The 27,437-nt window shown below is 42.9% G+C and overlaps 1 protein-coding gene across 19 annotated transcripts in view; it reads left to right on the top strand.

Moving 5' to 3' along the window:
* The window catches only part of rims2a (regulating synaptic membrane exocytosis 2a), a 158,636-nt gene that overhangs the window by 63,246 nt on the left and 67,953 nt on the right, over positions 1 to 27,437 (top strand). For 17 of the 19 annotated variants that reach the window (XM_085290795.1, XM_085290793.1, XM_085290792.1 and 14 more), the window contains 5 exons: positions 14,715 to 15,661; positions 22,794 to 23,005; positions 24,281 to 24,400; positions 25,844 to 25,943; positions 26,070 to 26,193. In XM_085290795.1, the coding sequence (XP_085146921.1) occupies positions 14,715 to 15,661; positions 22,794 to 23,005; positions 24,281 to 24,400; positions 25,844 to 25,943; positions 26,070 to 26,193 (1,503 nt within the window). Of the gene's footprint in view, positions 1 to 8,864; positions 9,899 to 14,714; positions 15,662 to 22,491; positions 22,560 to 22,793; positions 23,006 to 24,280; positions 24,401 to 25,843; positions 25,944 to 26,069; positions 26,194 to 27,437 lie in introns of those variants that run through there. The other 2 variants (XM_085290809.1, XM_085290802.1) reach the window with 2 other exon arrangements.

The following is a 27,437-nucleotide window of genomic DNA, read 5'->3' as shown; positions in this document are numbered from 1 at the left end:
GGTTGTGTAATGTGGTAGCTCAAGGCAAGGCAAGGCAAGGCAAGTTTATTTGTATAGCACAATTCAACAACAAGGTGATTCAAAGTGCTTTACAGAGACATTAGAAACAAGAACAAATAAAAAGCATGATTTAAAATTGATTAAAACAAGCAAATAAACTAACTAACTAATTAACAAACAAACAAACAAACAAACAAATAACAGTATATAAAATCAAAACAGATAAAATCAGAACAGTAGATAAAATCAGTAGTTAATGTAAGTTTTGAAATTTAAGCTTAAAGTGTGGATTTGGTGCTTTATTCAAATGCAGCTGAGAACAGGTGAGTCTTCAACCTGGATTTAAATAAACTGAGTGTTTCAGCTGATCTGAGGCTTTCTGGGAGTTTGTTCCAGATATAAGGAGCATAAAAGCTGAATGCAGCTTCTCCGTGTCTGGTTCTGACTCTGGGAACTGATAAAAGACCGGATCCAGATGACCTGAGGGATCTGGATGTTTCATACTGGGTCAGGAGGTCATTGATGTATTTTGGTCCTAAACCATTCAGAGCTTTATAGGCCAGCATCAGAACTTTAAAGTCTATCCTCTGACGGACAGGCAGCCAGTGTAAAGACCTCAGAGCTGGACTGATGTGGTCCACTTTTTTGGTCTTAGTGAGGACTCGAGCAGCAGAGTTCTGAATGAGCTGTAGTTGTCTGACTGATTTTTTAGGTAGACCTGTAAAGATGCTGTTACAGTAATCAAGCCTACTAAAGATGAATGCATGGACTAGTTTTTCCAGGTCCTGTTGAGACATCAGATCTTTTATCCTTGAAATATTCTTGAGGTGATAGTAAGCTGACTTTGTTATTGTCTTAATGTGTTTCTCTAAGTTTAGGTCTGCATCCATCACTACACCCAAATTTCTCGCCTGGTTTGTGGTTTTTAGATGTATAGATTGAAGTTCTCTGGTGACCTGTAATCGTTTTTCTTTGGCGCCAAAGACTATTACCTCAGTTTTGTTTTTGTTTAGCTGGAGAAAATTGTGGCACAACCAGTCATTGATTTCCTCAATGCATTTACCAAGAGCCTGTACAGGGCCTCGGTCTCCTGGTGACATTGTGATATATATTTGTGTGTCATCTGCATAGCTGTGATAGTTTATTTTGTTGTTGTTTATAATCTGTGCCAGTGGGAGCATGTAGATGTTAAACAGAAGGGGTCCCAAGATGGAACCTTGGGGAACTCCACATGTGATACTTGTCTGCTCAGATGTGAAGTTACCTATTGATACAAAGTATTTCCTGTTTTCTACGTATGTTTTGAACCAGTTTAGTACAGTTCCTGAAAGACCTGTCCAGTTCTCCAGTCGTTTGAGTAATATGTTGTGGTCAACTGTATCAAATGCTGCACTGAGATCCAGTAAAACTAAGACTGACATTTTTCCACTGTCTGTATTCAGACATATGTCATTGAACACTTTGGTCAGAGCGGTTTCAGTGCTGTGGTTCTGTCTAAAACCTGACTGGAAGGCATCGTAGCAATTATTCTGTTTTAAGAAGTAACTGAGCTGTTGAGAAACTGCTTTTTCAATGATCTTACTTAAAAACGGGAGATTTGAGATCGGCCTGTAGTTGTTCATTTGTGTCTTGTCAAGATTGTCCTCAAGTAAAAACTTTGGTACACGTCTCCCATTATTTTGGCCGTCTGCACTCCTGTAGCTCTGTATGCCTCGCCCTTGGCACATAGTAGCCCAAACCCTGAGGTGCAGCATGTCTAAGCATGCTGTCTCAAATAAAAGTCTTTTACTCTCTGCTGCTGTGTTTAGTTTAATTTTATTACAACAAAATCCTTTTTTTGAAATGAAACCAATTACAGATGGACCGTTTAAAACGTATTCACTTTGCGTATGCAGGGTCTCACTCTAGATAGGCTCTTGGATGCAAAGTCTTTGTGTGTCGATCTCAGTCAGCTTGCAGTCAGTTTCATTTTCTAAGCTGGACAACCAGTGAACAACACTGCCAGTAGCACACAGGTTGATTTGATTATGCCCGAGGCCCTGCCACAGAGATGCATCGGGGTAACTCAGTTGCAGTGGCTTCCCTTCCCTGTGGATGTAATTGGAGAGCACTTATGCCGCCTTTCCATGGCAGTCTGTTCCCATTCAGGCCTCAGTTTGTGATAAACCACCTCCAAGCTGCAAGTGTGTAGGAGGTAAAAGAGAATTAAGAAAGAAATACAGTGAGTGCTCTCATATATTATAAGATTTAAACTTCAACGTGTCCTCATTTCTTGTTAGAAAAAAGTTGTCTTCCTGTTACTCAAACATACACAGACACACACACAGTTTTCTAGTAATAGTCTAAACATTACAGTGCAGGTAGCTTTTGTTGTTGCTATTTGAAAAACTCCAGCTAAGGTCAGGCAGTGTGGAGGTTTAGCTTCAGTGGTGTGTAGGACGTTTGCCCACAGCGCTCTAAAATCAACTTTCTTTTGTCTCAGCCAAACTAGTTATGTAGAGTCACCTGCAGTTTCAGCATTCAGTATTACGGTCAGCAATGGCTGGTTAATATTAGGGGGCTTGGAGTGCCCCCACCTTTCAGTTATCCAGAAAAAAAGTCTACTTAAAGGAAACCTGTAATGCTCATCCTTAATTTCTGTCATATACTGTATATAATAGTACATTGTTGGGTGCTCAAATTAAACCTGGCCAGTATTTGAAGTAATAAGGTGCCTGTATGAAATCAGTGATAGTGGATATCACTTATGTGGTCATCTCATAGCTCCGTCCCCACCCACCAGCCAATCAAATAGTTTGTTTGCTAGGGATAGCCAGTCAGAATAGAGCTGGTTTAAAGGAATGGAGAAGGGATTAAACAGCTTGTTTTACATAGTGGATAAAGGCTGAACTGAACTGCTAGAAATGAGCTCAGTGAGTACCATTAAACATGAAATAGGTATATATTACCAAAAAAAGTGTTTAGTCGTGCATTCCTTACAAAGACTATTCGCATTTACTTGGTTCATTTCTCTGTAAATATAGTTCCTGTATTATAAAACGGCCTCCAGCCAAACATGTGTATGGAGTTCTTTGCCAAGCAGGTGACCTGAAGCTACTCTCTGACTGGTTGCTTCAGATTTTCCACTGAGTAAAGCTTTTACTACCTCCCACCTTTTTGCTATTATTTAAACAAACACATTAATAAATGATTAATTGAATAAATAAATGATACTTTGTGTGATAGGCAATGCTGTCTCTCACGGCAGAAGAGGCCAGTTCAAGTGGAACTGCTGAGTATCACAGCGGAGCCACTATCACCATGAAAGAACATTTGTTTTAAGTGCACCAAATAAATATTGCTTTTCATACATATACAGTGACTCACACGAGCGATTGAGCCTAATGCTTTTAACACACTAATGAGAGAAGCGAAGCAGCGGTGCTTTAGAAGACGATGCTGGTGTTGCTGCAGCATTGCTGATGCAGTTGCCATTGTGTGCTTGTTTGTTAAATATGAAGTGTATGAATGAGTAATGGACGGGCTCACCGTGTTAATTATTATCAAAATGTTATGTTGTTGGGAGACGTGAGCTAAGGTTACAAAAAAACAACCTGATGATGACCTCAGCAGCTAGCTTGTGCGTTTATAGTTAGCGGCACTATGATTTTTAAGGGCTGTAACCTGTCAAAAAAGATAAGTAGAGCAAGCATGACTCTGATTAGATGGAATTTAAGAATGTCAAATGACTCCACAGGCTTCCTGTTGAAATATCAGAGTGGTGCCTGTAATACAAGATGATGGACTCATTTTCTGCCTACATTTGTTACATGAGGCAGAGTGTAATGTTGAACAATGGAGACACAACCTTGAACCTAACATAAAGAGCTATTTAGCTTTGGACTCATCACCATTTATCATCAGTAATCAAAGAAATGCCTGCTCACCTGTGAACAGAGTTAATGCCCCTTCCTGACTTGACCACACTTTGTACAAATCCAGTGCACACACCCCCTCCACACTGCTTAGTCTTGCTCTGTATTTGTTACAGGGATGGCTTGGCTGTCTGCCGCGTCGTGCTGTGCTGCTGCAGTCTTATCTGGTGACTATAATAGACTGAGAAGCATTGGTAGAAAAAAAGAGAGATGAGTGTGGGTGGGGGCGTATACGTGTGTGTTTAGGTTGGGGGTAATGGAAGGAAAGACGTGAGGAGTCCAGACCAGCCTGGACTGCTGCCGGTTTCCCAAGAGGGTCATTGGTCCGTCCAGCCCCAGAGATGTTATTTTGGGTTACAAGGATTATTAAAGCATCCTCTGACTCACCCCTTAGCTTTTTTCATTACCTCCTCACTTTCTGTGCAGCCAGACAGCCGTGCAGCGTCACTGCCTTTGATTTCGAATGCAGCCCGCTCACTGGAATGAAAAATGCATACTTAGCAGAACTGAGAAGAAATGTGTGCGTGTGTGCGTGTGTGTGTGTGTGCAATTACGAGTGTGTCAAAGAGAACGAGATGGGGGAGAAAGTGGCTCTTAAAATGTTTTTTTTCCCCATTGCAGAAATACAACCCAGCGTTTTGTTACAGTATAAATTGCTGGGTTACGATATACAAAGACAAATCTCGATACGTCCCCTACACAGAGCACTTTGTGAAAATGCCTAAGCCCTGGCCATACACTGTTTGTAAAAGATAGATGTAGACATTGTTAGGTACTGTAACTGGTTTGAAAAATCAAGTTTTGCATTTTAAATATGTGAAGAATAGACTTGGGACACTGCAGGTTTGTATGATGGTCACTAAACCCTCTTGATGTTGTGTTCAGTAGGACTTCAGGCTAGGGACTGATGCTGTAAACCTGTTAGGACAGTGTTTGTCACTCGAGTCATATCTCGAGTGACAAGTAGGATCATGTTACCAGAGGAGTTGCCCCCTGTTGACTATTAGAAAGAATGCAGGTTGAAAGCAGTTAGCTTCAGATGTCAGACCATGTGGGTATGTCCATCATTTTTATACAGTCTGTTTCAGCAAACAGTACAGTGATGTAACAACATACGCAGGATGTCAGTACGCTGTGACATTAGTAATGGATACAGTCAGTTGTGCAACAGACTTGAAACTTTCAACCAGACAGAGTGTGAAATACTATTTTTTTCAGGTACATGACTCTACTGAGTCCTAAAAGAAAAGAGTTTTTTTCTAACTTTGAAGATTTTGATGTTGAATTTTAAGGACTTGCTGTGTCATGCTAAACAATGCAGAATATGGTGAGAAAAACACAAAAACAAGAAAGCCATTGAGGAACAGAAATTCACCTTTTGAGTTCTGATGCAATTCCCCTAATGATTTTAAAGTGCTATCTAAAAAAGCTTTTGGTGGGAAGCAAACTTTAGTGGCTATTATATACATATATACCCACAAACAACATGGATAGGTGTGTTTTTCTCAACTATCCCAGTAAGTCATGATAGGCCAGACATTATTTGTGTGTTTTCAAATGCACTGACAGCTCTGAAGATCCCAGCTTAAATGGGCCCACAAACAAGTAAAGTACCATTTTTTTCTTCAAACCAAAAAGCCACTTTTTATTTCCCAGATGGTGTCAAACAGGCAGTTATGTGTTTCCTTTAGAGGGGGTGGATAGGATTATGATGCCCTTCATGTGGTGACGTAGCAGTATGGCATGGTCACAGATCAACACCAATCACATGCATTTTTTTGTAGGTTCAAGCACTTGGCAGAAATAAAGCATAATTACCGACTGGTGTTGGGGTGTTGATTGCCTCCAGGCTCTCCAGAGCCCCCCCCCCCCCCCCTTCCACACACACACACACACACACACACACACACACACACACACACACACTTTGGCCGTGAACAGTTTTCTGTGTTAAACAGCTTTGGTTTAGTCAAGCTGAAATCAGTAAGGATAATTGAAGACAGTGCTCATATACTGCTCCAAGTTTGACCCCACATACTGTCAGGCTGTTTCACTGCTCCACATGGGTCATTAAAAAAGAAAAAAGAAAATCAGCTGTGATGTACGTTTTATGGTTGCTAGTCTTGGCAGTATAGGAAAAAAAAACATGCACATGTTCTGCTCCTCTAACCTCTCTCTATAGGGTGAGGAGAAATATGCAGCAGCGTAGCAGTCCTGACTTGTAGCTAATCTTAATGGCATATTCTGCTGGGGCTTGGCCTACATAGAGCACTAGCAGTGCCTCTTCTTAAAAAGGAGATCTAACGGGCTGTGCAGTGCAGAAGATATATCAGCCATGCTCTGTATAAACATAGCATGAACACACAAGGCACCGCTTGGTCTATGTGCTGACAGGAGGATGGAGTCTATGTTGTTGGAGCCAATTAGTGAAAACATTCACCGATGTACAGACACTGTCAGCTGCGCTGATAGATGTGGGGCTGCTCGACTTCTCTGTCTGCCTGCTACACACAAAACTTTCCACAGAGCAGGGAGATGAAATGAGGGGGAGGCTGCAGTCTGCTTCTGTGAATGAAACTGGGCTTTTAGGCTTTGTGCATGTGCCTGATTATTTACTAACCTTTATTAAAAACAGAAAAGCTGATAAATTATAAGTGTATAGCGAGTTGATCAGCGTAGAGGTTTATAAAATAACATTTGCAGGATTAATATTTAATAGTGTTATGCTCTTGTGTATGTTCCTCTGTTTGCCAGATTGCAATCACATGGTGTTGTAACCTTCAAAGACATGCATGTTTGGTAACTTTGGTGGATTTAAAAGTTGAGCCTGTTTTACCATGTTAGCCCAGTGAGAGACTGCCATAATGTCCAGACTGTACCCTGCCTTTCGCCAAATGCCAGATGAGATAGACTCCAGCCCTCCTTGTGAGTCTGGCTGGATAAGCAGTTAAGTTAATGGATGGATGGGTGATAGCCAGATTACAATTGGATAGCATTCAGTCTTTACACTCAGACACTCAGGCAAACAGTTTACCAAGTTACCAACACAAATGCTCATGTATCAGATAAATATCTTGGAATCACTGCAGTCGCCTGATTTGACACAGGAAATGGCTGCGGTATGCATTTTACACCTTTTTAAAATTTGGTCAAATCACATTTAAACTCCAAGACACTTCCTCCCATCCTAGTTGCAAGACTTTAAGGGTGCATCAAAGAGCTTGAAACATGCAACGTTAGAAAGAGAGGATTTGTGAGTTTCACATGGTTGCTGTGACTCCAGACATGCAAAAGTATGGGGCGTGCCTGACTATCATATGGACAAAAGCCATGCATCCAGAGGGGGACACATTGAGCTCCTGTGAACATTGTAAGTTTTGTATGTAAAACTTATATATTTACCCATGTAGTATAAATTTCACCACAAGCTCCATAGCCTTTTGAAATTGGATGCTTCCTTTTGATAAACCCAGTGTTTATGGGGTGTATTTGTGAAAATAAATATTAAGAAATTCAGTCACAACAACAGTTGCCTCAAGCCACTTTCTATTGTAAAAAAAGGGCCCGACAACAATACAGGGAAAACCTCAGCAATCAGATGGCCCCTTTTAGCAAGCACTTGGCAACAGTGGGAGGGAAAAACTCCCTTTAAACGGGAAGAAACCTCCAGCAGAACCAGGGTCAGGGAGGGGCGGCCATCTGCTGCGACCAGTTGGGGCAAAGGGGAGAAAGACGGGACAAGAGGCACACTGTGGAAGAGAGCCAGAGATTAATAATAAGTAATGATTAAATGCAGAGGGGTGTATAAACACACAGAGAGTGAAAAGAGGTGAGTAAATCACTGCTACTTTATGGAGCACAGTTAACTATAATCTCCTCACTACTTACTCATTGTACTTACCAGACAGAAGATCAGACACCAAAACAAAACTGGCTCATCTATAAGAATCATCGCTTTTTACATATTATGGAAAGAAAATAGATTTGGTGGAAAAGCTTTTGGGGTTTCTAAGGCTTTATTTCCATGGCAGCTCATAATCCAGTTCTCAAGTACTTTCTCTCCTCTTAGTTACCCGTCCAGCTTTCATCATTTTACATCACTCACAGGCCATCTTGAAGCAATAGAAGCAGATGTACCTGAAGAGTGGTAGCATCAAGTGTGAGGTGTTATGGAGAGCTGGTGAGCTGGAGTGAAAATATAGAACAAAATCTCCTTGGTGTACTTGAAGACTGAAGTGGGAGCACCACTTAAGAGCACCACAGAGGATATTATTCCAACACAGACATGCACTATTTTGACTTCTTCGTCTTCTTGAAGTATGTGGAATTAAACTAATTTTCAACAAGGGAAATGTAAAGATGCTTACAGTGTATAGTTTTTACGAGTCCATTCAATGCATTCAGAGTCCTGCTCGAGCTCACTGTGTGATCACAGATGGTCTCAGGCCATCTACTTACTTCCCAGAGAGGCAGAAAGCAGATCCGCAGCACACTCTATTTAAAACCACTGCAGATTTATAAAACACTTCCACTATTCCTTTACCATGTCAGCAACCCATCTCCCGCCTGCCCTCCCTGACTCCCTGCTCCCGTCAGGCAGCTGTCACCGGAACTATAACAAAAACCATGTAGTAGCGTGTCTTTGGTCCAAACTCAGAGCCCACCGCACTTGAGGGCGGAGGTGAGGACGGAGGAAAACTGAATGGAGAAGACAGATGCAAAAAGTACTATGGCAGAAGAGTGACCTTAGCAACACCCAGATACAGTCAGTCTTAATACACCCAGCTGCACACATGCACAGAGTAGACTTATCGTCCAAATCTCCCTCTCTGCCCCCTCTCACGCTCGCTCTCTGTGTAGATTTGATTTGATGCCTGAAAATCCGCCCAGTGGATAAAAAAAGAAAAATGCATAAGCCATGTCATTTGTTCAGTTTGGTCATATAATTGCAGGCTGAATGAGATAAGGTGAGGCCTCCTCATTGTCCTTGGTCATAGACATTAGCTAGTAATCAGGCCCAGGAGTGTAAATCCTTTCCGAGACAGAGGACAGAGTGGCCGCTGGGTTGGACGGCATCGCCGTCGGCTCACTTTCAGCCGGCTCACTTTCAGCCACCCAGAAGCTTCTGCAGCAGGACTGTAAACGTGTGTCATCTGTGCTCATCCGGCAGTGTGGCAGGTTGCTTTAGATGCAGCAGACCGTAGGAATCAAAGCAGGTCATCCGGGTGGTACGCCCTCATTTGGGATATTGGGAAATTCAGCTGAACTGTCCGGTTTACTTCGGTGGTTTCAGCTGGTTTAATTGTACGACAGGATCGGACATGCTGCTGCGTCTCAGATTCACGGCTACCAACTGAGTCAGTCCTGGAAGGCAGAGTGATGCTGCATCTTTAAATGGATCATTAGAGGTGTTTTTCCTCTTCTTGCCTCCTCTCCTCTGATTGCTCTCACTCGAAACGCACATGCACACTCAGCTTATTTTCATTTTTCCCCCTGCTTTTTTTCCCTCTTTTTTTTCTACTCAGTCGAGACAGTTCCAGGTTGTTTTGCTGTCATTAGCGGGCCAGATTTGTTCTAAGAGAGGAGGGCTTCTGCAGCGCAGCGCCGCTCATGTGTTCTCATTTGACTGCTCTCCATTATACGTGAAGTAGAGGTGGCACCATTCCCGCGGGGGCAGCGTTGCATTTTCACCTTGATTGCTTTTGGCTTTCTTATTTAACATGTTTCTTCAGCAGAAGCAGGAGCAAACGGAAGCTGTGTCACACCGAAAAGCACTGCTCCATGACTGAATCATCTGCTGTGGGTAGATAGAAAACCACAAGTTTTTGTATTAGAGGAGAGTGAATCTGGGAAACAACAAGGCTCCGGTAGTAGGGTGGATCGGACTGGGTGCGCGCTGGGATTGTGTGCAGAATGTGTTTGCGTGGAGCTGCCAGGCAGAGATTTGAACTGAGCTACATCCCAGGATTCAACAGTGACTTTCAGTAAGGCTGGCTATATCTCTGGATTTAGACTGTTATGAGCAGTTTGGATAAAGCATGTGTGAAAATGTTTTTTGTTTTGTTTTTTCAAACGGTTTAGCTTTAAAGGTTATTTAGCAGTGAAGGCATTTTTCCATGGAACTGTATGAACATTTAAATTTCCCCTATGTTATTACAGCAGATGTAATCCAGTCCTTTTACTTTTTCTTTTCTTTTTCTTTTTCTTTTTTTTTACAGTAGAACAGTGGACTTGTGGCTGACTTTTTTCTTGGGTGAGGGTACTTGTCATAGTAGCAACTCCATCATTGCAGTTTCTTTTGCACATTAGTGCCTGTGTGTCAGTGCGTACATGTGTCTGGGTGCCTACGCATGCAGCTGAATCCTGCGACATCTGTGAAGGGTTCATCACTCACTGAAAGCTTCCTTATTGACTCTGTGTTATTGATTTTCGTGCCAGTGGCATTTCTTCGGTTTTAAAAGGGAAGTAAATTCTCAGCACAATTATATCCAGGGAAGAAAATCCTTGCTCAGTGGAAATACTGTGGAAATAACCTCAATAATAAATTTTTTTATTTTCTTTGCTGATAAAAAAACAACGACAAAACACTTATTAAAGTAGCTATGAGAGGACATGATCTCTTATTATTTAAGTCGACAATAGTGTATAATTTGGACAGCATACTGGCTGTGTGTGTGTGTGTGTGTGTGTGTGTGTGTGTGCTTAGCCTCTTAATGTGATGATGATGTTGTAGATTTATCATAAATTCACATCAAATGTTTATGATTTATATCCATCATACAGAGTATAGGGGTGTAGGGAAAATTACACACACACACACACACACACAGGGAGTGACACAGTTAGACGATTTAGTCCATTTACAGCCTGGGAACTGAGCTCTGTCTGTGGATGCTTTTGACTGGATCTGCAGAGAGAGAATAGGGCAGTGTCCTCTCATTACGCCCTGCAGTGAATCAGGGAATTTCACCAGTTGTTTTTTGTGTGTTGCTTTGTAGAAAATAACATCACATAAAGGTTTTTATCATGACGAGCATGTCAGGTCACTTTTAATCTTTTTGTGGGTCGCACTTTTTAATCTTTCGGTGCCATAGTGTAATCCCATGATTTTTTGGGGGGGGATTTTTTTTTGAGCCCTGGATTTGATACATTATGCTGCTTTTGATAAGGACAGTGTACTTGAAAAAGATGATTAACTGGAATTACCTCTAGAGCACTGCAGGCGTACAAGGCTGTCCTGGCAGCAGTAATAACGCGACATCAAAGGGATGTCAGAAACCTTCTATATTTTAGTTGAAAAGCTCCGGCACCACCTTGCATGAATCGAATCTTATTGCCATCTCCGTCCTTGTCTGTAGCTCCACGATAGAGCAGAGGATTTCTATAGTTAGCTCAGCATAGGACAACAGCAGTAACAAAGGCTGCTGTTATTCCCACAGCAGGAGCGTATAGAAGCCCTGGCCTCTATTCCCATAACATAGCACGCACAAAGTGCACGTGCCTCCCTGTTGTTGGCCCGTTAGGTCGATTCACTGCTCATCAATCTGCTCTGGCATCACGCAAACGCGGATGAATCTTGCGCTATAAGGGGACGTGATAGGAGGCCTTTACGTTGCCGTGCGTGACTCAATCATTGCCGCAGCCAGACTTCTGTGCAACTTGGCAAGCATCATAATCCCACGGTGTCACATCCTGCCTCTTCATGCTCGAGCCTGACAAACATGATGCTTTAATGCGGCGCGCATACCAGATGCAATGTCCGACTGCAGGACACGGTTACTGTAATTTGGCATCTGCGTACTTTTGCTCCACCTAATTCCACATTCCTTGTCGATACCTCTTCTCCCATTTTGCCCCTCCTTTCTTCATCTCTGTCTGAGTCACTGAGGATGGAATACAAATCCAAGATCAGCAGAGTGTGTCATGCCAGCACTCAGGTGTATGCAGAGAGAGGCTGTCGAAGCAGCAGAGAATATTGCACAGTGCAAAACATAGCCCTGCGTCACCACTCTGTTGTGTATATATTGAAGGTTGCTTAAGCACAAACAGCAGCAGCAGCAGAGTCATGATGCGGACGCTGATAGAGTGCAACGGGCTTACTGGCTTGCTTGCGAGCACAGACATTTCTGTGTTTGGAAAGGAGGGACATACAAGGCTAAACGGGAGCAGACGTTTGTGATGCTTGTGTCAAGTTGTGTTAGACCTCGTCAAAGAGCTGTTTGTTAATGTATGTTGTGCGAACTGTGTACAGCTGCTATGAGTATGTGTGTGTGTTTTCTGGGTGTAGCGTTTTAAGACAGTCTCGGAGAGGACATTGGCCTGAAGCCCAAAGAGATCCTGAGAGCATTCCTTAAGCAGTCGACTCAAAAAACACACACGCGGTCACAAACACACACCTCAGTGATTACAGAGTGGCTATAAAGAGAGATTTCTCACAAACACACACTCCCCCGCCTTCCTCAGCTCCATGTCACGCCGCCTTTCCCCCCTAATTTCTGCTGCTGCTTCACTTTGAATTTGTGAATGAAGTGCAGCTCGGTTAGTGTCCAGAAAACAGCTCATGAATAATGTACCAACCCTCGTGTGTTTTTCCTCCATCTTTGAATCATGATACTGGTGATAGAAGGTATTTGTTTTGATGTGAAACAGAAAGAAGTCACTCCTGTGAGCTGGCAGCATCACAGAGACTCGAGCGGCCAGTTTTTCTTCCTCTAGGTCGTTCTTATTTGGCGAAGGTATGTGATCAGTGCCTGCTTTGCAACAGTGGCCCTGAGAGGTTTGGGTTTTTTTTCTAATTTCTGTTGTGTTTTATTGTTTTTCTCAAGTTGAGTGTGTTTGACCTCTGTACATGTACGTGTCTGACCACCGTACATGCTTGTCTGTTTGGCTGTTAGTCAGCAAGATAATGCAAACACTGCTATTTCAAGATTCTCGGTGGAGAGGAGAGGCAAAGGAAGTACCAATTAAGTTTTAGTGTGGCTCCAGATCATTTTCTTACCAACCTACCAGCTCTCAGAGTAAAAAAGTCTGTGTTTGTTAAGTTTTTAAGTGTTTGTGATTTTTTTAAAAATGCAGACAGTTATTAAAGATGGCATTAACATCTTTTGTGTCTCAGAAACGGAGAACATCTCAGTCTCAGCAGCTTTCACCAGCTATAATGCTTCCTTTACGTCTAGTGTAAAGACCAAAAATCACAGGCAGATTGCAAACTTGCCACGTACACACACCCACACACAACCCTGAAATGGATGCATGGAGTATTTATTCTTTTTGCTGCAAAAACAACACTGACATCCTCACCTTATAATGTCGTTATGAACAGCTAACTGTTGCCTAAGCATCATTAATGGCATAACATTAGCATTCATGGGCAGTCATGTTTGTATGCTGCATGTAAATATGTTAAAATGCTCTTTTTGACCTGTTCTTGTTATTTTGTCCCTTTTGCAATTAAGTAAAATTTGCTTTTTATGTGCCAGCGTTGCTGGGAAGCACATTTTGTGCTGCACTATTGCTCAGCTTCTGCCCCTCTCTAAGAGCCCATATTTAACTGTACAGCAGTTCATGAACTGTACGCAACGCTCGTTCATCATGCTGTCTCTCCCCAGAGCTAGCACTTGACTTTAGTGAGATTATTCAGTGTACAACATAGAAATTCAAACACGGGGACCACAAAAAGCATCTTTGCCCACACGTCCCTCACCGCAATGCTTATATCTTTTGTACTGCACATCCATTTTAGCTTTGACTAACCTGAACAGTCTGTGATCCAATAGGGAAGGGCCAGCCTTCCTTCAGTGAATCAGCCAATCACATGTGAGGAGTCCTTACCTTGGCTGGTGAGCAAAGCTGGCAGCGGTGATTTATGAGTCCTTTTGAAATTTATGGAAAGTTGTCACGTACAAAATTAAGGGGATGCTTCACAGAGCTTTTTCCTCACCAAAATGTCATTATTACTTTGGAGGAAAAGTGGGAGAAATGTAGGAGAAAAGTGGCTTATGAATAATTGATTCTGAACAAAAGAATAAATGCATTAATGCACAGTTAGCCCCCTCCATCCTTTTCATCCACTTCCTGGATGGTTTCCTTCCAACCAGACAACAATAAAACGATTGACGCCTAATTTTTAGAAATATGAAGCTGCTGATCGTAATCAGGGCGTACTTTCTAACATTTCAACATTTCCAGCTTTTAATTGTGTTCTTTTTTTATCAATACCAGAACACAGATATTTTTATTGTCTGCCTACAACCCCTTCATGTGCATTGTAATGTGCACAAAAACACAGCCGGTGGATCACTGAATCATTTACCAGTGCACTACTCTCAGCACACATTTAGCACATGTGTTGAGAACACATATTGTAAAATGACTTGAATTGTATATTTTGTGTCCTCTTGCTTCTTGGACTGAGAGGAAGAACTGGTGCTACATCCTGCTGTTTAGTTTAGTCTTCTCTGTGTGTGTGTGTGTGTGTGTGCGTGTGTGTGCGTGTGTGTGTGTGTGTGTGTGTGTGCGTGTGTGTGTGTGTGTGCGTGTGTGTGTGTGTGCGTGTGCGTGTGTGCGTGTGTGTGTGCGTGTGCGTGCGTGCGTGTGTGTGTGTGTGACAGAAACAGTGCAGGCTATCATTACCTTTTCACAAGGACTGGGACCTGTGCAGTGCAGACCAAAGTAAAGTGAAGCTACAGGATGCAAACACCTTTCAGCCCAAAAAGACATCATATAATTAGAACGAGAGAAAATCTTGTCTACAGTTGACCGGCTAATAATTTCTTTTGTTCCTCTCCTTCTGATCTGCAGGAAACGAAGCCCGTCTGCATCCAGGGATCCAAACCAAAAATACGACCAAAGGGAGGGGGGCGACCACTCACAGTATGCCCCGACGGACGGCGGCATGCCTAGATCACCGTCTGACTATGGGGAGGGGGACCCTCGGCGGGCTCCGCGGGGCCCACACATGTACTCAGATATGGATGCAGCGCGAATGGGCTATCGGGACCGTCGAGGTCCCGGTCGCTGGCACTCACAGGAATACCCACTCGACCAGGAGCTAGATGGACCGCCCAGTGAGTATGACCTCCAGCGGCAGCGCCAGGAAGAGTTCCAGGCACGCTATCGCAGCGATCCCAACCTGGCACGCTACCCTGTTAAGCCGCAGCCCTACGAGGAGCAGATGAGGATGCACGCTGAAGTGGGCCGGCTAAGGCACGAACGTCGCCACAGCGACGTCTCCCTGGCCTACACGGAGCAAGATGAGCCCAGCCCCATCCGGCTGTCGCGTCAGCTTCTCACTGAGCGCCGGCCGCCTATGGTGGGACAGCGCTCCTACTCCGTTGACCGGTCCTCACCAGGGCCAATGGGTCCTGGCCTCGGAGGCCACAGAGGAAACCACAGCCCCCCAACGCCACACCGTAGTCCCGTTCTGGGTGACCGGTCGGGGGACCTGCGAAGAGGAGACCTGGGGGTAGGTGGGGATATGATGAGGAGGCCGCAGCACCACTTGGACCCCAGTTCAGCTGTCCGCAAGACCAAGAGGGAGAAAATGGAGAGCATGTTGAGGAACGACTCTCTTAGCTCAGACCAGTCGGAGTCGGTGCGCCCGCCACCCCCCAAACCCCACAAAACCAAAAAGGGAGGGAAGATGAGGCAGGTGTCACTGAGCAGCTCGGAGGAGGAGCTGGCCACCACGCCGGAGTACACCAGCTGTGAGGATGTGGAGATAGAGAGTGAGTCAGTTAGTGAAAAAGGTAGGAGCCAGCACACCACGAGCCTCACTGTCTGCTCTCTCTCTGTTTCTTGTTCTCTGTATCAAAAGGTTTTTACAGCATACAAATACACACATATTAGTGCTGTTATTGTGAAGTCTTAAAGCCGTTCTGCTTTACTGTTATTGAGCAGTCACTGAACTGTAATTCAATCATTGCTGCTGTCTTCAAGTGATGTTGATTATGCAGATGTATATATTGTATAACTTTCAGATTCCCCAGTCTGCAGTGTGTACATGTGCTCTGTGTGTGTGTGTGTCTGTTTATAAATGTATTTTTTATCTTTAAGGCTCATCATTTTCACTCTGAAAAATCTTTAAAGATGTTTCTGTTTATACAGATTTTTCAATAAAGATAACATTCTCATAAAACATTAAACAATCTAAATGCAGAAAATTTCTTCTTAAAATGCTCCATAACCAGAAATAAGTGCTCTTAGGTTTTGTATTATTTTTTTGGGGGGGGGGGTTGAACATCTTAAAAGTGGCTGTCTTTACTGCCATTTCATTCATCTTCAAACAAGAAAACAACCCAGCCATTGCACACGTGCAATAAAAGCCTATAAAAACTGAAAATGATGAGCCCTATTTCTGTGCGGAGAACTGCGGTGTTTTCTGTTTGTCGTTAATGAATCTCCTCTAACAGCTCTTGGTGCCTTCGAGGAGGAGGCCTGTGGGCTCACAGGCCAGCCAGACATGCTTCAGTGTGGATGGGTGGTTTATGTGTGCATGCGGCTGTGAGTTGGAAACTGACGTAGCACCGCTGATCTTAAGGCTCTCTGCTTTCGCTGCTGTTACGGCACTATTTGCCAGGTCCTGCCACAGCTGTTTGACAGTGTTCTTTAATGGACAGTGTTACATAATGGACAGGCAGGAGGAGAAAGCGAGATGTTTTGGGAGTTGTGGCTGTAAACCGAAACAAAGGGAGCTGACTTTAGAATATAGAAATGTGTTCCTGCAGCAAATTGTATCTGCGCTGTTAGCATTGACAATACCTTGCTGGTATTGCGAAGGAGTTCAGTTTAGCAAAAAAAGAAAAGAAAAATAGCTCTGCTGGTTTTTATTTATTTACTTATTTCTTAAATCAAGGACTGCTTAAACTTTAAAATAATAATGTGGATCCCTTACTGAAGTGGTTTTCTTACCGTCTGCTGTGACTGATATGTTTGCATCTCACATTTCTTCAAGTATATATATATATTAAAAAAACAACATCCCACCAAGCAAGCACACACTGACTGAGAGAAATGCCACTTTGCATAGAATCAACATCAGAGGCAGTCGTCAGCTTCTCCCTGCTCCTCCTGGTTGACAGTTGTTGTAATTGCGAATTGATTTTTTTCTTTTTTCTTTTTTCTTTAACTTTTCCTGGGATGTAAAACCAGGAAAGAGGGAGGAGGAGGAGTGTTAGGGGTTAGACTATAGAAAGGACAAAAGTACAGTGGCACAGCTCGCCTTTGTCGCTGAATGGTAGATGAAATGTTTAATGCAGAGGAGAGCAGTGGAATTTGGTTGGCCTGCTCTGTTATGTAACTGTTCTCCACTCTAAGGCGAGCAGCTGAGCACCCGGCGCTACATTATTGATGTGGGAGTTTCCAGATTTACAGGTAGCCGTGGAGCAAAAATAGGGAGAAGGCAGGTTGTTTAGAGGGTCAGAGTTTCTGTTGTTTCTGTGTGCGTCTGTCTGCCTGCCTCCTCCGCGGGTCACGCTGCGTAGGAGAAAAAAACATAGGGAAGAGTTGAACTGTTGACCTGGATAAGTATAGCTTCCTATGCTAGGTACAGAACATACTCAGACAGCTGATTATGTGGAGCTTTATTTAGTTTTAATTGGCAGTTTCATTAATTATTTTCATCTATGACATAACTAAGGCTGCCGTGATTCGGTGCATGCAGGGAGTCTGATAAATGGGTCAGCAAATTGTACTGAACCATTTATTTTAAAACAGTGTGTACGTGTTTGCGTAGTAAGTTTAATTATGCAATAATTAGAAAGTGCATTCAAAGCTAACGCCACCCCCGATGTGCACATGTGACCCTCAAATATTTTTCAGCTGGGTCAGATCAAGCAGGTGTTTTTAATGCTCCTAAAAAAGGAGCGAGAGAAGAAATATTCCTTCTTGCTTTGTTTAAAAAAAAAAAAGAAGCATAAAGAAGGACTTTGATTATTTACCACAGTGAAAAAAGTGAAAAGTGAAAAAAAAAATAGCATCAGAAATCTGCCAACAATACGAAGAGCAGTGGTTTCGATTGCACGTGAGACAAACGAGGGCGGAAAGCAACTTTTTTTGCCATATGTTCCCGTCAGCATCTTGGGGGTTTGTGCATTCAGCTTGACTGGACAACGAGATGGGTGTGTAACAGCAGGCTAAGTAGCGAGCATCCCACACTCTCCAGTTTCTGGTACCTAGAAGGGGGAGAGGAGGAATCTGTAAAGAAGGAGGATGAGGGGGGCTGGGGGTTGAAGGGGAGGAGTTAGACTGGAAGAGAAAGGGTGTGCCAGCTGTAATGGGCCTGGCTTGTGTCTGTGAACGTAGGAGACTGATTTATTGCGATGGTCCTCTCCCTGTGTTTTCCTCTTTATTGATTCCCCTGACATGCAGTCTCATAATAGTGCCCAGCACACAGAAAAGGAGAGGATGGCTGGCTAACTGCAGCAGACAGGTGGACATTGTGTAGTGACAACCTAAGTTACATCCTCATTAATGGCTTTTGGGATCAGGTTTTGCAGCTCGGTAACCCTACTGGGTTTGTAGTGTTTGGCCTCATGCTAGATCTGAGAAAGATTGTCTTATTAATCCATCCTTTCTCTACCTGAAAGGCATTGTTTTTGGGCATATTAAAGAGGGTTAGTTTAGGGTTAGTTTATTAGAATAGATACTGATTAATATTTTGAGCTTACCAGTAGCTTAACATGATACTGTTTCACCTTTGTAGCATGGTGGCTATGTTTAAACATAGACATTGTTTCGACCTGCCTCTTTTCTGCTCTCACCTCTTGAATTGTAGTAAAAACAGCATCAATAATTAATGATCCAATTAATAGTTTACACTGGTTTTTATTGAGCCGTCAAAGTGATGGAGAGCCTGCTGGTGGTGAACTCCGCCACTGCCTGCGCGCTGCCTTCGACCTGAATCAGCACTTTGCGGGGCCTCGGAGTCGGAGCGAAACGGCAGGGCCGGGCGCAGACTGCTGATACTCACAATTTATGGCCGTGATGAGTTTCCTGCTTGCTGAAAAATCAGACAGTGCCTTAAAGGGGGAATGGTGCCCATTTGTGGCATGCCGCTGTTAATAAAGCTTCAGGGAAAGTAAGGAGAGATGGCTGGGTGTGTCTCGGTGCTCACTCAAATTCTTTTTCTAAAACATTAAGAGTGGGCTGGGGAGGGGCCTGAAGATGGAGGCGTGCCACAGGAAGAAGAACACACATAGGTGGAGGTTGAACTGTAAATGATGGAAGCTTGAGATGAGCCACATAGTGTCTATATTCATTCAGTCTATAGCTCCACATCAAACACACTACACTCTCATTGGAGAGCAAAGTGTACTCTGGTGTTACGCTGCTGACAGAAGAGCAGCTGAAAGGCAAAGGAGGTAATTACTATTGTCAGCTGTTGGCGAGAGGGCCACGGAGGCCAAAGCCTATCTGGGGACATCCATAATAGTTTATCACAGCACATTACTACATACACTAAGTAGTTGCAGTGCTTCTTTAGAATGATGGATGGATAGTAATACAAAGGGTGTTGTTTGGCCTAAACTGACCTTGCAGCTTGGTCACAACAAAATTGCAAGTTGGAAAATGTTATTGAAGATCTTTTTCTTTTTACTATATTAAAGGGGGAATATTATGATCTTATTTCTTCTCATCATTTCTTCTTGGACTCTTCCAGTGTAGCTTTGTATGATTCACAGTCCAAACTAATCCTTATTTGTCATATACTGGACTAGATTGTGCTCTTTCTGAAACAAATCATTTAAGTTCCTTCACCTTTAAGTGAATTTTCTTCTGATTCACAAAAAGAATAATAAATAAAAAGTCTTCTCCCACTGATATCATATAGAACCAAGAGTACAAAAAAAAAAAAAATCAGTGTTTACAGCAGTTTGACACTTGAGATTTTGGCTAATATTGATTACTTATACATACTGACACTACACTGACTTTGTTATTTGAAACTTGATTTGCAACCAAGATAAAATATGGATAAGACAGGACATAAGATACATTGTGTTTTAATATTGAAAAATATTGAAAAAGAAAGCTAGGAAGTTAAAAATTAATTTGAAGCCAGAAACAGACCTTCTGTTTAAGAGCCACAGTTCTGCAGGCATGTCTCTTTACGAGAAGCAGATTTTCTTTTAAAGGTTAGAGCCTGAGAGATTTATCAGTGAGCCAGTATTATCGGCCGATAGTAGTTATTTGCTAAGTGGCATTGGCGTTTATGCCAATAAATGAAAATTTAAAAAGTAAAAAAAAAAAGGGAGAAACACCTTCAGTGATGTTATAAGTACCAGAGCGCACTCTGCAACTTTCCAGTTGGCCACCTATGTTTGGAAACACAACAGCCAGCTGATCCGAGCAGAGTCAGGCAGAGCCTGTATGAGTGCATAAACAACTGGAGATAGCAAATGTTACGGAAGGCTGTTTATCCTTTGTGTGTCTTAATGGGAAAACCTTTTTTATTTCCGATCCATCGGAATATTAAATTTCAAAATCTCCAAATAATTCTGTACATATCTGTTAAGAAAGTACTGAACCCCATATTACCCCAGTGCAATGAGGGATTATTTAAGACATTTCTGGCTATGTGTATTCACAGTGACCCTGCAAACAACGTCTTCCATGCAGGTTCTTTTTTGTCCTGTGCTGAAAATTCTTTCTCTTTACCCCTGTCCAGTCCAGCCTCCCACCACCTCCTCAGCCTCCACATCTAGCAGCATATGCAGTCTATTTTTATGCCTTTCCATCAGCGTTCCCTGATTTCCCTGAGATTGAATCCTGAGCCAGATAATACTTGAAGGAAGCCTGTCCTCTATAGATCCATTAGGTTCTACAGCTCTGTGCAGGGGAAGTGAAGTGTGGCGAATGTGATGTATGTGGCCCATGGGTAAACAAGTCGAGTGTTTTCAGATGACCTCACTTGTGACTGCAGCCCTGAGGTCCGCTATTGACTTTGTACATCTGTGCAAACACACAAGTCTACAACAGCATGTTTGCTGCCAAGAACACGTTGTGTGTCTGTATTATTTAAATGGCCCATTCTTCGGTAAATGTTTTAATAAGAGCAACTTTATTTCCCCTTTGTAAAATGAATTGGCATCATAGCTGAATATCATTTAAATGAATTATGCATTGTAATGGGATGCTAAAATGATCTTACTGACTGAAGTCCTGGACAGAGAAGAGCAGGATTTGACTCTTAACTTGTGCCTGTCTTCACCTCCACACTGCTCTCCCCTGAGAATCTCAGCACTACCTTTGGATTCAATATTTTTTGCTCTTTTTAATTAGCTTTAAATGTTAAGCTTCTTAATCAAATTGAAAGTGCTCATCTCACTGCTCTGTACATCCACACTGGAGAACAGGACAAACCCTGCAGAATCACAAAGTTGCTTCTGGAGATAGATGGATAGTTTTGATCGGTTCACATTTGTCTTATTAGAAGTCTTCCCTTTATAACTGATTATTGTCCTGAAGGCACGACAAGAGTAGAGAAATGCCCCAGAATCCTTCATCCTGCGATCGTAGCCACTTGCCTGGCTTTCTCAAGGCCATGTATCCGTCGATGCTACGGCAGAAGTTGTAATCAGAGCCTCATCTTTAAAAGCTCTCCCCGGTGCACTTTAGATCGAGGTCAGTTAAGGTTGTGTGGCATTGCAATCTGAATCCCCAGTTAAACACATTAGAGGTCTGCCCTGCTCCCTACTATAGATGCAGCTTCTTTAGAATAAGATAGCAGTGTGCTGACTTTGTTTCAACAAAACAGAATCTGGCCCGAATGTTTCTGAAGATTGCGGTCTGAAAAAAATCAGAGGAATGTAACGTGGAACGTGTTTTGATTGAAAGCAAAGTTTGCCTTAACTATATCTGAAGAAATGAAGAAAGGTCTATTTCTTCACCTGCTCAGGAGGGGCAGCTAATCTGAGGAAGGCTGACTAAAAGGGAGGAGGATGGGAACTAAAAATTCTTGTGTGATATGTTTCATGAACTGAGGGGACAAAGCCGGATTATTTTGAACTGTGAATCATGCAGAACTACCTATTAGCCAAAGTATTGTAAAGAAAACAAAACTTCGCTCTGTGGCCTATATGTTATCTTAATGAGGCTCTTTTCTCTTTATAATCATACTAAACATATTTATTTATTTCAAATGGGCCGTTTATCCTTGCCCCGCCCACTCCTTGTCTATTTGTCTGTTTATCAGAGGTTCCTAATGTGCTGTTGGAACACATGTAATACCTTTAAAGGATTTGAAGCTTCAGATTGTGCTTTTGACTTCAGCCATGGCTTGCGTCTTGTTTAGTTTTCTTAACTGTGCAGTGCTAAACTCAATCCATCTGCGTCTTTTCCTTCTCTGCAGGGATTTTAGGAGCGGTTATCTCTCTTGCTGAATTATGGGAGCATGTGAGCACTCGTGTGTTTGCGTGTGTGTGTGTGTGTGTGTGTTGGAATGTGAATGACTGGATGTCTTATTTCGAGTTCTCTGTGTGGGTGTGTGCGCGCGTTAATGTCTGTACTTTGTGGCGTCCTCACTTGTCCCTCTCGATGTCCTCTCTCGTGTGTATATGCCCTCCCTCCCACCTTACAGGAGATTTGGATGGCCATTGGTGGGACCATGCGTCATGGCATAGCAGTGAGGCTTCCCCACTGTCTTTGGTGAGACATGTGGAGCCCTGCGTTGACCCTCCCTCCCTACCACCCGCCCCCTTAAGCCCACCTCTCTCTCTCACTCTCTCTCTCCTTCCCTCTCTTTCTGTCTCTCTCTCTTCTCTCCCCCGTCCCCTGTCCTCCCGGAGTCTTTTTGTCATTTCATGTTTCCTTTGTTTTATTTACACCTTTGCATGTTGTTTTTTCTGTTTTTTCTTTCTGTTTTTTATCCCACACCTGTAGGGGACAGTCAAAGGGGAAAAAGAAAAACTATTGAGCAGGCATTTATGTCCGAGGCGACACACACCTTATCTGAGAGGCAAAAGAAAATGGTGCGCTTTGGGGGACACTCATTTGAAGAGGACTTGGCATGGTGTGAACCGCAGGTTAAAGACTCGGGAGTTGATACGTGCAGTAGCACTACGCTAAACGAGGAGCATAGCCATAGTGAGAAGGTACTGAGACAATCTAGCCTGCTTTTTTTTTCTTTTTTTTTTGTTATGATTATTATTTATGACCTTACCCATCCAGTCTTTGTTTGCTCTCTGTCACCAAGTGTAAATAGGTGAGATGTCTGTTTTATGGATTTTATTTAACGTTGTATAAATTGATTTCTCTTGCGATTTTTAAAAAAATTGATTTATTGTTTTTGGTTCGGTTACTTTTGGCTCCACCTCGGTGTTGCCTTAAAAATAAAAGTCATTTGGGGACACCCTCTTTGCTTGCTACTTGTACTTGCTGTATTGCTCCCCAAATAGAAACTACACCTCTTTACAGTAGCTGTAAAAGACTTGGGCATTGACACACAACCTCTCTGTTTGTCATGGCACTCAGGAATGTGGGTCTCTCCTAGTTGCATGCTCGTTTTTTTTCCTCCGTATGTTGTGTTCTTGCTCTGCAGCGGTCCTGTTTAGTGTAGTAGGAACACCCTTACTCGGGCCTGTCCCCTCTCACTCTGCTGCCCTACCCCACAGCACCCAGTCCAGACAGATCCTGTCCCCTCTGCCCAATTTTCCACTCACTTCTATAGAAAAAAAAGACACAAACACACACACAAACAGGGAAGATTGGATTAGTTTTGCACCAAAAAAACATTTGTTTTTCTTTTTTCCCTTCCACTGCTGCATCTGTGATATCACCCTGTGTCTCATAGCTTTATTCTGTGCTGTCTGTTTTTCATCCTTTTTGATCTCTAATGTGGCACCCTAGGATCTACTTCATCTGTATCACGTCTACCCCCCTCCCTCTTTTTTTTTTCACTATCTGCTTTTCCCCTCACTACTCCACTTGATGGTGGCCGTGTGTTTGTGTGTAGCAAAGCACCAGAGTCACACTCTGGTCTTCCTGCTCCCGTTTGAAGAGCTGGTTTTAGGAGGAGTGTTGAGGCTGCTTGCTTTACTCTGCATGGGGCGCTGCATGAAGCTTAACTCCACCCTCACACCAGCAGGTTCACACAAACTCTGTGAGACAGTAAATGAGCTGTGTGTTACTTGGAGAAATTTCAGATTTTCCTTTGAACGCTTTTGGCCTAACAGATAAAACTGCATCACCTGGAGTTTAAATTACTGAGCTATCCAAGTTTGTGTGAACATTCTTCCCCCAAGTGAACAAATAAAGTGCTCCCTTCACGCCCTCCTTTCACTGTTTTGTTGTCTGCTTTGGTCTGAAGTGATCGAACTAAAATGGATGACTTGTTAAACAAAAGGTGTGTTGTTGCTCTGACCTTGTAGCACCCAGTGACGTGGCAGCCGTCCAAAGATGGGGATCGCCTAATAGGGCGCATTTTGCTCAACAAGCGCATGAAAGATGGAAGTGTGCCTCGAGACTCAGGTGCTCTGCTCGGTCTGAAGGTGAGCTTGCAGCCTGTGTGGGCGTCATTTGCACTGCACACACTCATGTTGAACTGCCATTAGAATATCCTGTTAAAATATGCATATTTAGCACAGTGACTTTAACATTTTACCCAGTAGGGTTCAGTCAAAAGGATCAGTGTTAGATGTGGCATTTAGGTGGAAGGTTAAAAATTTTGTGCCTTTTTTTTTAGGTTTCTTCACAGCTTTCTGTTGTTACATCATACAGTAGTACGAGTCACTATTAATAGCCATTATATTCCTGATGAATATTAATAAGTGTTGTTTGATACTGGGCTCTCTAATCTTCTGAACTCATTCATACTGAGCTACTTCAGTGAACAGAATTCAGCTGCTCGGAGGAAACAAGTCGGAGCAGAACCTCCCAGTATTGTCCCTGCAGTTATTCCCTGTTTGTGCATTATACAGTACCATCACGTTCTAATGTAAATTTACATTCTTTGCTCTCTGTGTGTCTTTTTCTCATAGTTTTAGTGCTGCCTGCTTCTTATTGATCAAATTCTTTATTGATTGCTAAGTCAGTTTCCCTTTCAGTGTCTCCATCTATTCAAAAAGCATATACTTATTTTTATATAGATAGTAGTTTTGTTTTATCCTTCACTGTTGTGTAATTCTGTCGGTGGTGCGTACCCTTAAAAAAATAAGAGAGCGGCCGAATGTCCACAGGAGCATGGCAGCAGCCGCTGGAGAAAGAAGCGAGAGCGGCAAGATGGGGAAAAAAATCATTACTGATTAAATGAGCCTCCTGAAATGGCATGTTTGTGTCTGCTCAGTGCTTCTGTGCATTTCTGTCCGCTCAGCAGCAGCCACCCAGCTCCACAATCCAGCCAGTCAGTCCATCAGTCAGGTTGCCAGCCTCGCCCTCACTGCCCATCTCTTTCTCTCTCTTATGCTCTCTTCATCTGCAAGCCTCCCTCTCTCTATCTCCTGCCTGTTACATAAAGCCATTTCATTTAGCAGACTTCCCTAAGCTCCTTTGTATGTTGGCATTCAGCTGCCATTAAGAGGGGATTTTTATTTGTATGATGCCAGTGTAAGCCGAGGAGAGTGGAGTACAGCAGCTCAGGACTGTACAGTACAGCTCTAGCCCACGGCCTTGCACTGTTACAGAACCACGGTACAGCACCGGAGTTTTTACACGGGGAACAAAGCACAGTCCTGGACAGTTTCTGAAAAGATTTAGACTTTTAACACTGACCTTCTCCCTTCCAGTGTATTTCTTGTGGTTTCAAACCTCACAGGCAAAAACTGAAGCCATAACATCAACAGAATGCTTTGAGAAAATAAGTCCATGTTTTTCTATGAGCTGCAGGGCTTGCATGCTAATGCGCTGCATTAAATCTACAGTTATTATGACATAGCTCGACTTTTGTTTCACAAATGCATTTTAGTACCAGCGCAGTCACCTCTCTGTTTCTACAGGTGGTGGGAGGCAAGATGACAGAATCTGGTAGACTTTGTGCTTTCATCACTAAAGTGAGGAAAGGAAGTCTAGCAGACACTGTTGGACACCTAAGACCAGGTATTGAAAAACACATGCACACATTTATGAAGAAATTAAACTGGCAAAATTCAGCTGTGACGACAGTGTGAGCAGAAAGGATTAAGATCTTCCACGTGATGCTGAGCATCTCTGGTGTTTTTGCAGGAGATCAGGTGCTGGAGTGGAACGGGAAGCTTTTACAAGGAGCCACATTTAAAGAAGTTTACAATATCATACTAGAATCCAAGCCGGAGCCGCAGGTGGAGCTGGTGGTCTCGCGGCCTATAGGGTAAGATCTCGCAACCAGTGTCACACATGCAGACACATATTGTTCTTCACAACACAACTTTGATGATTTTGGTGTTAATAAGCAACAGGATGCTCTCGCTCACACTAACCAAGGTGTTAGGCATGGGTGAGAATTTGCGCTGCAATTGTGTTACTTTTCCATACAACACAATAAGCATACTGAAGCAGACGAGTTCACTAGATGTGTTAAAATTGTGATTTGAAAATGTAATTTTTAATTAAGCGAAGCCAGGACTAGGATCTGTCAAGGGCATCGACCTTTTTCCCACTATATGCTGGGATAGTTTGTGACCCCCAGAAAAGGAATTGTGTGTTTAATGATAAAACTAAATATGGTGCAGGACGATAATTCAGACCAAGGAGAGGCACTATAAGAAAAAAACTCTTTTTTTGATACATACCGGTACTCAGAACAGGGTGAGGTCTCAGTGATGGGAGAAGCAATTATCTGGTTCAGGGGTGTCAAACATATGGCCTGGGGGCCAAAGACTCCCTTCCAGCCCACTGGATGGCCTTGGTAAACGTGAAGGAAGGAATAGATTCTGTGCTTCAATGGTCATGGTCATTCACACTACACCAAAAGGTACCAAGTAATAAATAAACAAAAAATATCCTGAACCTTTCCCTATCTCCAGTACAAGTTTCTGTGTTTTATAGTGGGTCCAAAGTTAAAAAAAAATCAATTTCCTTCAGCAACATTTCTTTATCATGTGGAAAAATGAAGATTTACTGTTGAAGTTCTTTTTTCTTCTATTAAGATGTCTAAACATTTCCATGTGTGGCTAAACTTCTTCACGCTGACAGAAGGGGAGTTTTTACTGGTCTGGCCCGCTTAAGCTCAAACTGGGCTGTATGTGGCTCACGATGTAAAATGAGTTTGACGTCCCTGCTCTAGATGAATCCTGACATCTCAGATCAAGAGTGGGATTCATCTAGAGAGGGGCTGCTTTATTACACATACCTCCACTGCATATACCTGGAATCTGTGTCTAACAGCCAGTCAGATGAGAAGCAGAGTATAACTTCTGCTCCTGTTGTGCTGTGTGTGGAAATGCATGCTTCAAGTATTTCTTTAAAAACAAAGGATAGAATGGGACACACAGACAGCTCTGAGACACACAATTCACATTTATAGATGGATTTTGACAGACATTTCAGTATTTTATGAAACAGACGTGATATGAAAAATATTTGGAGTGATGTTGGAGAGCTCTGTATGTGTGG

This window comes from Mchenga conophoros, linkage group LG11 (assembly GCF_057382185.1).
Source record: "Mchenga conophoros isolate Kocher_MC1m ecotype Shallow Benthic linkage group LG11, M_conophoros_male_GT1.1, whole genome shotgun sequence".
In the NCBI taxonomy this organism is placed as follows: domain Eukaryota; kingdom Metazoa; phylum Chordata; class Actinopteri; order Cichliformes; family Cichlidae; genus Mchenga; species Mchenga conophoros.
This window is presented reverse-complemented; position numbering and strand designations above follow the sequence as displayed.